The sequence below is a fragment of the Sphaeramia orbicularis genome, unplaced genomic scaffold, assembly GCF_902148855.1.
Source record: "Sphaeramia orbicularis unplaced genomic scaffold, fSphaOr1.1, whole genome shotgun sequence".
Taxonomy (NCBI): domain Eukaryota; kingdom Metazoa; phylum Chordata; class Actinopteri; order Kurtiformes; family Apogonidae; genus Sphaeramia; species Sphaeramia orbicularis.
This window is the reverse complement of record NW_021941464.1, coordinates 439138-450536: the sequence shown is the minus strand read 5'-3', so window position 1 is coordinate 450536 and position 11399 is coordinate 439138. Positions and strand designations below refer to the sequence as shown.

General features: G+C 41.2%; 1 protein-coding gene across 1 annotated transcript in view; it reads right to left on the bottom strand.

The window, feature by feature from the left end:
- tecta (tectorin alpha) overlaps positions 1-11399 on the bottom strand; it is a gene marked incomplete at its 3' end in the record, with an annotated part of 100597 nt that continues 89198 nt past the window's right edge. Inside the window, exons 13-14 of the mRNA XM_030129565.1 lie at positions 5061-5438; positions 1-93 (exon numbers count right to left, since the gene is read on the bottom strand). Coding sequence (XP_029985425.1) covers positions 1-93; positions 5061-5438 — 471 coding nt within the window. The remainder of the gene's footprint in view (positions 94-5060; positions 5439-11399) is intronic.

The window sequence follows — 11399 nt, the reverse complement described above, 5'->3', positions numbered from 1 at the left end:
CAGAGGCGTGTCGATGACAATGAAGCCTTCTGACGTGGTCAGACGGGTCATCAGGCCGGTCAGAAAGGGGACAGACACCGGAGTCCCGTTGACCTGGAAAAGACAGACCAGGAGCTGCAAGACCACATCCAGTCCAAGCACAAAGCTCCTGCCCAGACCCTGGATCTGGTTTAGGGTCCAGAGCAAGGTTATTATCATTAACAAAAACTAATGAAATGACCAAAACTAGAACTGAAAAAACATTTTCATTAACTGAAATAAATAAAAAACTATAATTAAAAGAAAAACCATAACTAACTGAAACTGTATGTGTGTTTACTAAACAAACCTAAAACAGATACAAATTCTGGATTAAATTCCCTTGGTTTTTGGTCTTGTCAATGTCAGATTGATGTTAAATGGATTTCTTTGTCTCTCTCAGTTTTCTGTGCTGTCTCCATACGACACTTTTGCTCCGTCACTTGGTTCACTTGTGGTTTCCAGTCGTCTTCTGGTCCCCACTCTACCTGGAAACATGGAGACTAAAGCAGCAGAGTCCTGTCTGGGATTGATTTGAATAGGAGCACAGAGAAGAAGAGAAAAGAGACCACTGAACTACAACTGAACTACACTGAACTACAACTGAACTACACGAACTAAACTACAACTGAACTACAACTGAAACTACACTGAACTAAACTACAACTGAACTACAACTAAACTACAACTGAACTACAACTGAACTACAACTGAAACTACAAACTAAACTAAACTACAACTGAACTACAACTGAACTAAACTACAACTGAACTACAACTGAACTACAACTGAACTACAACTAAACTACAACTGAACTACAACTGAACTACAACTAAACTAAACTAAAACTGAACTACAACTGAACTAAACTACAACTGAACTACAACTGAACTACAAATAAACTACAACTGAACAACAACTGAACTACAACTGAACTACAACTAAACTACAACTGAACTACAACTGAACTACAGCTGAACTACAACTGAACTACAACTAAACTACAACTGAACTACAACTGAACTAAACTACAACACTGAACTAAACTGAACTACAACTAAAAAACTACAACTGAACTACAACTGAACTACAACTAAACTAAACTACAACTGAACTACAACTGAACTACAACTGAACTACAACTAAACTAAAAACTACTACAACTGAACTAAACTACAACTGAACTACAACTGAACTACAACTAAACTACAACTGAACTACAACTAAACTACAACTGAACTACAACTGAACTACAACTAAACTACAACTGAACTACAACTAAACTACAACTGAACTACAACTGAACTAAACTACAACTGAACTACAACTGAACTACAACTAAACTACAACTGAACTACAACTGAACTACAACTGAACTGAAACTAAACTACAACTAAACTACAACTAAACTGAAACTAACCTACAACTAAACTAAAACTAAACTACAACTGAACTACAACTAAACTACAACTAAACTACAACTGAACTACAACTAAACTACAACTGAACTACAACTAAACTACAACTGAAACTACAACTGGGCTACAACTAAACTACAACTGAACTACAACTAAACTACAACTGAACTACAACTAAACTAAACTACAACTGAACTACAACTGAACTACAACTAAACTAAACTACAACTGAACTAAACTGAACTAAAACTAAACTACAACTGAACAAATGAACTAAAACAAAACTACAACTAAACTACAACTAAACTACAACTGAACTACAATGAATAAAACTAAACTAAAACTAAACTACAACTGAACTACAACTAACTACAACTAAACTACAACTAAACTACAACTGAACTAAAACTAAACTCCAACTAAACTAAACTAAACTACAACTAAACTAAAACTAAACTACACCTAAACTAAAACTGAACTACAACTAAACTAAAACTGAACTACAACTAAACTACAACTGAACTACAACTGAACTACAACTAAACTACAACTGAACTACAACTGAACTACAACTGAACTAAACTACAACTGAACTACAACTGAACTACAACTAAACTACAACTGAACTACAACTGAACTACAACTAAACTAAACTACAACTGAACTAAAACTGAACTACAACTAAATACTGAACTACAACTAAACTAAACTACAACTGAACTACAACTAAACTACACCTAAACTAAAACTGAACTACAACTAAACTAAACTGAACTACAACTAAACTACAACTGAACTACAACTGAACTACAACTAACTACAACTGAACTACAACTGAACTACAACTGAACTAAACTACAACTGAACTACAACTGAACTACAACTAAACCAACTGAACTACAACTGAACTACAACTAAACTAAACTACAACTGAACTACAACTGAACTACAACTAAACTACAACTGAACTACAACTGAACTAAACTACAACTGAACTACAACTGAACTAAACTACAACTGAACTACAACTGAACTACAACTAAACTACAACTGAACTACAACTAAACTAACTACAACTGAACTACAACTAAACTACAACTGAACTACAACTAAACTACAACTGAACTACAACTGAACTAAACTACAACTGAACTACAACTGAACTACAAAACTACAACTGAACTACAACTGAACTACAACTGAACTGAAACTAAACTACAACTAAACTACAACTAAACTGAAACTAACCTAAAACTAAACTAAAACTAAACTACAACTGAACTACAACTAAACTACAACTGAACTACAACTAAACTACAACTGAACTACAACTGAACTAAAACTAAACTACAACTGAACTACAACTAAACTACAACTGAACTACAACTAAACTACAACTGAACTACAACTGAACTAAAACTAAACTACAACTGAACTACAACTGAACTAAACTAAACTACAACTGAACTACAACTAAACTACAACTAAACTACAACTGAACTACAACTAAACTACAACTGAACTACAACTAAACTACAACTGAACTACAACTGAACTAAAACTAAACTACAACTGAACTACAACTAAACTACAACTGAACTAAAACTAAACTACAACTGAACTACAACTGAACTAAAACTAAACTACAACTAAACTACAACTAGAAGCACTCGGAGAGCGCAGACCTCCGCCAAGGCTGATCAGTCCCCCCCCCCCACCCAACAAACCCTGAAAATTTAAACAAACAAACAAACAAACCCTGGCAAAAACATAACCTTCTTGGCGGAGGTAACAAACTCCAACTAAACTAAACTAAACTAAAAACTAACAACTAAACTACAACAAAACACAAACTAAAAAACTAAACTAAAACTAAACTAAAACTAAACTACAACTAAACTACACCTAAAACTAAACTACAACTAAACTACAACTAAAACTAAACTACAACTAAACTACAACTAAAACTAAAACTAAACTGAAACTAAACTACAACTAAACTACACCTAAAACTAAAACTAAACTACAACTAAAACTACAACTAAACTACAACTAAAACTAAAACTAAACTGAAACTAAACTACAACTAAAACCAAACAAAACTACAACTAAACTACAACTAAACTACAACTAAACTACAACTAAAACTAAACTACAACTAAACTACAACTAAAACTAAACTAAACTACAACTAAACTACAACTAAAACTAAACTAAAACTAAACTACAACTAAAACTAAAACACAACTAAACTACAACTAAAACTACAACTAAACTACAACTAAAACTAAAACTAAACTACAACTAAACTACAACTACACTACAACTAAAACTAAAACTAAACTAAAACTAAACTACAACTAAACTAAAACTAAACTACAACTAAACTAAAACTAAACTAAAATTAAACTACAACTAAACTAAAACTAAACTACAACTAAACTACAACTAAACTACAACTAAAACTACAACTAAACTAAAATTAAATACAACTAATTACAATTAAACTACAACTAAAACTACAACTAAACTAAAACTAAACTACAACTAAAACTAAAACTAAAACTAAAACTAAACTACACTAAACTAAAAACTATCTACAACTAAACTAAAACTAAACTACAACTAAACTACAACTAAAACGAAACTACAACTAAACTACAACTAAAACTAAACTAAACTAAAACTAAACTACAACTAAAACTACAACTGAACTAAAACTAAACTACAACTAAATTACAACTAAACTAAAACTAAACATTTAGAAAAAAATGAAAACTAATAAAAACTATCAAACCTGCTCTAAAAACTAATTAAAACGAACTGAATCAGAGAAAAAAAAAGTTAAAACTAAATAAAACTAAACTGTAATGAAAAATCCAAAACTAGTAGAACCTTGGTTGAGAGTCTATGGAACTAACGCATGTAGAAGCTTCAGCTCCAATCACAGCTTCACCCTTTCATTCAGAAAAGGGTGTGATCAAGCGAAAGTGAACATGCATAAAAAAATCAAAATGCCCCATCATACATATAACTAGGGCTGTGTTGGCAAGAATCTGGTGATACGATACAAATAACAATACTAGGATCACCATACGATATATCATGATAATGTTAAAAAGGCAATATTAGTGGTTATGTTTTTTTAAATGATTATTCTGGAAGAGTTGAATTCCATCATAAATCTGCACAAATCCTAAACACATTTGTATTTGATCCCAACAGGATCTAATGTTCTATCAGCAAATGTTCCACTGTGTTCAAACTGAAATTCTGTTTACAGACATTCCAGTTTCAGATCCTGTTCAAATGTTCAGATTCTATTAGTTCACAACTAACATCAGAACAGGATTGGAGTTCAATCCAACAAAGGAACCAACATTATTGAATAAAAGAGTGTGAAATAAGAAGAAATCAAATAGAAACAAAAAAGAAAAACAAAAACAATAATGAACCTCCACAATATCTGCATTTGAATAAATACCTACACATATCCATACAGTACTTTTGAATATTGATACAGTATTGCGAAATGAAATATCGCGTTGTATTGAAGAACTGATATTTTCTTACAGCCCTACTAAACAGTGTTCAGTCAGTGACTGACTGAATGTGTGGTCTGACCTTGATGGTGCTTCCAGAGATGAGGATGTTCTCCTCGTTGATGTACAGGTAAACATGGGAGATGGTGGTCAGGTTGGGCGTGCTCCATTTGTCGAAGTTGGCGATGAGCTGGAAGGACAGGTCTGGAAGTTTGTGACAGTTGGTGGATAAGACGAAGGAGCAGGAGGCGGGGAGGCGCAGGGACGCCCCGTCGAAGGTCGAAAGACTCCGCCCCCCGAGCCACGCAATGCTGAGAGGCCGCGCGAAGCAGCCCCGCACGCCATAGCGCAGGACGCACTCCTCCTCGGACTTACAGCGGCGAGGGTCACACTGGACCAGGTTCCGACCGATGCACTGGCAACGTTTGGTGCAGTCGCTGTTCCAGAATAACTGTTTGGGCTGGAGAAGAAGAAGAAGAAGAAGAAGAAGAAGAAGAAGAAAAAGAAGACTGCTGTTAGCGACACACTGCTGTTAGCAACACACTGCTGTTAGCAACACACTGCTGTTAGCAAAACACTGCTGTTAGCAAAACACTGCTGTAGCGACACACTGCTGTAAGCGACACACTGCTGTTAGCGACACACTGCTGTTAGCAAAACACTGCTGTTAGCAACACACTGCTGTTAGCGACACATGCTGTTAGCGACACACTGCTGTTAGCAAAGCACTGCTGTTAGCAACACACTGCTGTTAGCGAACACTGCTGTAGCAACACACTGCTGTTAGCAAAACACTGCTGTTAGCGACACACTGCTGTTAGCAGCACACTGCTGTAGCAACACACTGCTGTTAGCGACACACTGCTGTTAGCGCACACTGCTGTAAGCGACACACTGCTGTTAGCAAAACACTGCTGTTAGCGACACACTGCTGTTAGCAGCACACTGCTGTTAGCAACACACTGCTGTTAGCAGCACAGTGCTGTTAGCAAAACACTGCTGATAGCAACACACTGCTGTTAGCAAAACACTACTGTTAGCGACACACTGCTGTTAGCGACACACTGCTGTTAGCAAAGCACTGCTGTTAGCAAGACATGCTGTTAGCAGCACACTGCTGTTAGCAAAACACTGCTGTTAGCGACACACTGCTGTAAGCGACACACTGCTGTTAGCGACACCATGCTGTTAGCGACACACTGCTGTTAGCAAAACACTGCTGTTAGCGACACACTGCTGTAAGCGACACACTGCTGTTAGCGAAACACTGCTGTTAGCGACACACTGCTGTTAGCAGCACACTGCTGTTAGCAAAACACTGCTGTTAGCAACACACTGCTGTTAGCAAAACACTGCTGTAAGCGACACACTGCTGTTAGCAGCACACTGCTGTTAGCAGCACACTGCTGTTAGCAAAAACTGCTGTTAGCAACACACTGCTGTTAGCAAAACACTGCTGTAGCAACACACTGCTGTTAGCAAAAACACTACTGTTAGCAACACACTGCTGTTAGCAACACACTGCGTTAGCAAAACACTGCTGTTAGCAACACACTGCTGTTAGCGACACACTGCTGTTAGCAACACACTGCTGTTAGCAGCACACTGCTGTTAGCAGCACACTGCTGTTAGCGACACACTGCTGTAAGCGACACACTGCTGTTAGCGACACACTGCTGTAAGCGACACACTGCTGTTAGCGACACACTGCTGTTAGCAAACACTGCTGTTAGCAACACACTGCTGTTAGCGACACACTGCTGTTAGCAACACACTGCTGTTAGCAAAACACTGCTGTTAGCGACACACTGCTGTTAGCAGCACACTGCTGTTAGCAACACACTGCTGTTAGCAGCACAGTGCTGTTAGCAAAACACTGCTGATAGCAACACACTGCTGTTAGCAAAACACTACTGTTAGCGACACACTGCTGTTAGCGACACACTGCTGTTAGCAAAGCACTGCTGTTAGCAAGACATGCTGTTAGCAGCACACTGCTGTTAGCAAAACACTGCTGTTAGCGACACACTGCTGTAAGCGACACATGCTGTTAGCGACACACTGCTGTTAGCGACACACTGCTGTTAGCAAAACACTGCTGTTAGCGACACACTGCTGTAAGCGACACACTGCTGTTAGCGAAACACTGCTGTTAGCGACACACTGCTGTTAGCAGCACTGCTGTTAGCAAACACTGCTGTTAGCAACACACTGCTGTTAGCACACACTGCTGTAAGCGACACACTGCTGTTAGCGAAACACTGCTGTTAGCGAAACACTGCTGTTAGCAGCACACTGCTGTTAGCCAAAACACTGCTGTTAGCAACACACTGCTGTTAGCAAAACACTGCTGTTAGCAACACACTGCTGTTAGCAGCACAGTGCTGTTAGCAAAACACTGCTGTTAGCAAAACACTGCTGTTAGCAACACACTGCTGTTAGCAAAACACTGCTGTTAGCGAAACACTGCTGTTAGCGACACACTGCTGTTAGCAGCACACTGCTGTTAGCAGCACACTGCTGTTAGCGACACACTGCTGTAAGCGACACACTGCTGTTAGCGACACACTGCTGTTAGCAAAACACTGCTGTTGGCGACACACTGCTGTAAGCGACACACTGCTGTTAGCGACACACTGCTGTTAGCGACAACTGCTGTTAGCGGCACACTGCTGTTAGCAAAACACTGCTGTTAGCGACACTGCTGTAAGCGACACACTGCTGTTAGCGACACACTGCTGTAAGCGACACACTGCTGTTAGCAACACACTGCTGTTAGCAAAACACTGCTGTTAGCAACACACTGCTGTTAGCAGCACACTGCTGTTAGCAAAACACTGCTGTTAGCAACACACTGCTGTTAGAAAAAACACTGCTGTTAGCAACGCACTGCTGTTAGCGGCGCACTGCTGTAAGCGAACACTGCTGTTAGCGACACACTGCTGTTAGCGACACACTGCTGTAAGCGACACTGTGTTAGCGACACACTGCTGTTAGCAACACACTGCTGTTAGCAAAACATGCTGTTAGCAACACACTGCTGTTAGCGGCACACTGCTTTTAGCAAAACACTGCTGTTAGCAACACACTGCTGTTAGCAAAACACTGCTGTTAGCGACACACTGCTGTAAGCGACAATCTGCTGTTAGCGACACACTGCTGTTAGCGAAACACTGCTGTTAGTACACACTGCTGTTAGCAAAAACACTGCTGTTAGCAAAACACTGCTGTTAGCGACAAACTGCTGTTAGCGGCACACTGCTGTTAGCAACACATGCTGTTAGCGACACACTGCTGTTAGCGACACACTGCTGTTAGCGACACAATGCTGTTAGCAAAACACTGCTGTTAGCAACACACTGCTGTTAGCAAAACACTGCTGTTAGCAGCACACTGCTGTTAGCAAACACTGCTGTTAGCACAACACTGCTGTTAGCAACACACTGCTTCTAGCAAAACACTGCTGTTAGCAAAACCTATGTTAGCAACACACTGCTGTTAGCAACACTGCTTTTAGCAAAACACTGCTGTTAGCAACACACTGCTGTTAGCAAACACTGCTGTTAGCAAAACACTGCTGTTAGCAACACAATGCTGTTAGCAAAACACTGCTGTTAGCAACACACTGCTGTTAGCAACACACTGCTTTTAGCAAAACACTGCTGTTAGCAACACACTGCTGTTAGCAAAACACTGCTTTTAGCAAACACTGCTGTTAGCAACACACTGCTGTTAGCAAAACACTGCTGTTAGCAACACACTGCTGTTAGCAAAACACTACTGTTAGCGACACACTGCTGTTAGCGACACACTGCTGTTAGCAAAACATGCTGTTAGCAACACATGCTGTTAGCAGCACACTGCTGTTAGCAAAACACTGCTGTTAGCGACACACTGCTGTAAGCGACACACTGCTGTTAGCGACACACTGCTGTTAGCAACACACTGCTGTTACCAAAACACTGCTGTTGGCGACACACTGCTGTAAGCGACACACTGCTGTTAGCGACACACTGGTTAGCGACACACTGCTGTTAGCAGCACACTGTGTTAGCAAAACACTGCTGTTAGCAACACACTGCTGTTAGCAAAACACTGCTGTTAGCGACACACTGCTGTAAGCGACACACTGCTGTTAGCGACACACTGCTGTTAGCAAAACACTGCTGTTAGCGACACACTGCTGTAAGCGACACACTGCTGTTAGCGACACACTGCTGTTAGCGACACACTGCTGTTAGCAAAACACTGCTGTTAGCAAAACACTGCTGTTAGCGACACACTGCTGTAAGCGACACACTGCTGTTAGCGACACACTGCTGTTAGCAAAACACTGCTGTTAGCAACACACTGCTGTTAGCAGCACACTGCTGTTAGCAAAACACTGCTGTTAGCAACACACTGCTGTTAGCAACACACTGCTGTAGCAAAAACACTGCTGTTAGCAACGCACTGCTGTTAGCGGCGCACTGCTGTAAGCGACACACTGCTTAGCGACACACTGCTGTAAGCGACACATGCTGTTAGCGACACACTGCTGTTAGCAGCACAGTGCTGTTAGCAACACACTGCTGTTAGCAACACACTGCTGTTAGCAAAACACTGCTGTTAGCAACACACTGCTGTTAGCGGCACACTGCTGTTAGCAAAACACTGCTGTTAGCAACACACTGCTGTTAGCAAAACACTGCTGTTAGCGACACACTGCTGTAAGCGACACACTGCTGTTAGCGACACACTGCTGTTAGCGAAACACTGCTGTTAGCAAACACTGCTGTTAGCAAAAACACTGCTGTTAGCGACACTGCTGTAAGCGACACATGCTGTTAGCGACACATGCTGTAAGCGACACACTGCTGTTAGCGACACACTGCTGTTAGCAAAACACTGCTGTTAGCAACACACTGCTGTTAGCAGCACACTGCTGTTAGCAAAACACTGCTGTTAGCAACACACTGCTGTTAGAAAAAACACTGCTGTTAGCAACGCACTGCTGTTAGCGGCGCACTGCTGTAAGCGACACACTGCTGTTAGCGACACACTGCTGTTAGCGACACACTGCTGTAAGCGACACACTGCTGTTAGCGACACACTGCTGTTAGCAGCACAGTGCTGTTAGCAAAACACTGCTTAGCAACACACTGCTGTTAGCAACACTGCTGTTAGCAACACACTGCTGTTAGCAAAACACTGCTGTTAGCAACACACTGCTGTTAGCGGCACACTGCTTTTAGCAAAACACTGCTGTTAGCAACACACTGCTGTTAGCAAAACACTGCTGTTAGCGACACACTGCTGTAAGCGACAATCTGCTGTTAGCGACACACTGCTGTTAGCGAAACACTGCTGTTAGCAACACACTGCTGTTAGCAAAACACTGCTGTTAGCAACACACTGCTGTTAGCGACACACTGCTGTTAGCGGCACACTGCTGTTAGCAACACACTGCTGTTAGCGACACACTGCTGTTAGCGACACACTGCTGTTAGCGACACAATGCTGTTAGCAAAACACTGCTGTTAGCAACACACTGCTGTTAGCAAAACACTGCTGTTAGCAGCACACTGCTGTTAGCAAAACACTGCTGTTAGCAAAACACTGCTGTTAGCAACACACTGCTGTTAGCAACACACTGCTTTTAGCAAAACACTGCTGTTAGCGACACACTACTGTTAGCAACACACTGCTGTTAGCAACACACTGCTTTTAGCAACACACTGCTGTTAGCGACACACTGCTGTTAGCGACACACTGCTGTTAGCGGCACACTGCTGTTAGCAAAACACTGCTGTTAGCGACACATGCTGTTAGCGGCACACTGCTGTTGGCGACACACTGCTGTAAGCGACACATGCTGTTAGCACACTGCTGTTAGCAGCACACTGCTGTTAGCAAAACCTGCTGTTAGCAAAACACTACTGTTAGCAACACACTGCTGTTAGCAACACACTGCTGTTAGCGAAACACTGCTGTTAGCGGCACACTGCTGTTAGCAACACACTGCTGTTAGCAAAACACTGCTGTTAGCAACACACTGCTGTTAGCAAAACACTGCTGTTAGCAACACACTGCTGTTAGCAACACACTGCTGTTAGCGAAACACTGCTGTTAGCGAAACACTGCTGTTAGCAGCACACTGCTGTTAGCAAAACACTGCTGTTAGCAAAACACTGCTGTTAGCAGCACACTGCTTTTAGCAAAACACTGCTGTTAGCAACACACTGCTGTTAGCAAAACACTGCTGTTAGCGAAACACTGCTGTTAGCAGCACACTGCTGTTAGCAAAACACTGCTGTTAGCAAAACACTGCTGTTAGCAAAACACTGCTGTTAGCAACACACTGCTGTTAGCGACACAGGCTGCAGGAGTGGAAACTCCACCTCAGGGAATGGAAACTCCACCCCCCTTAAGGACACCACAT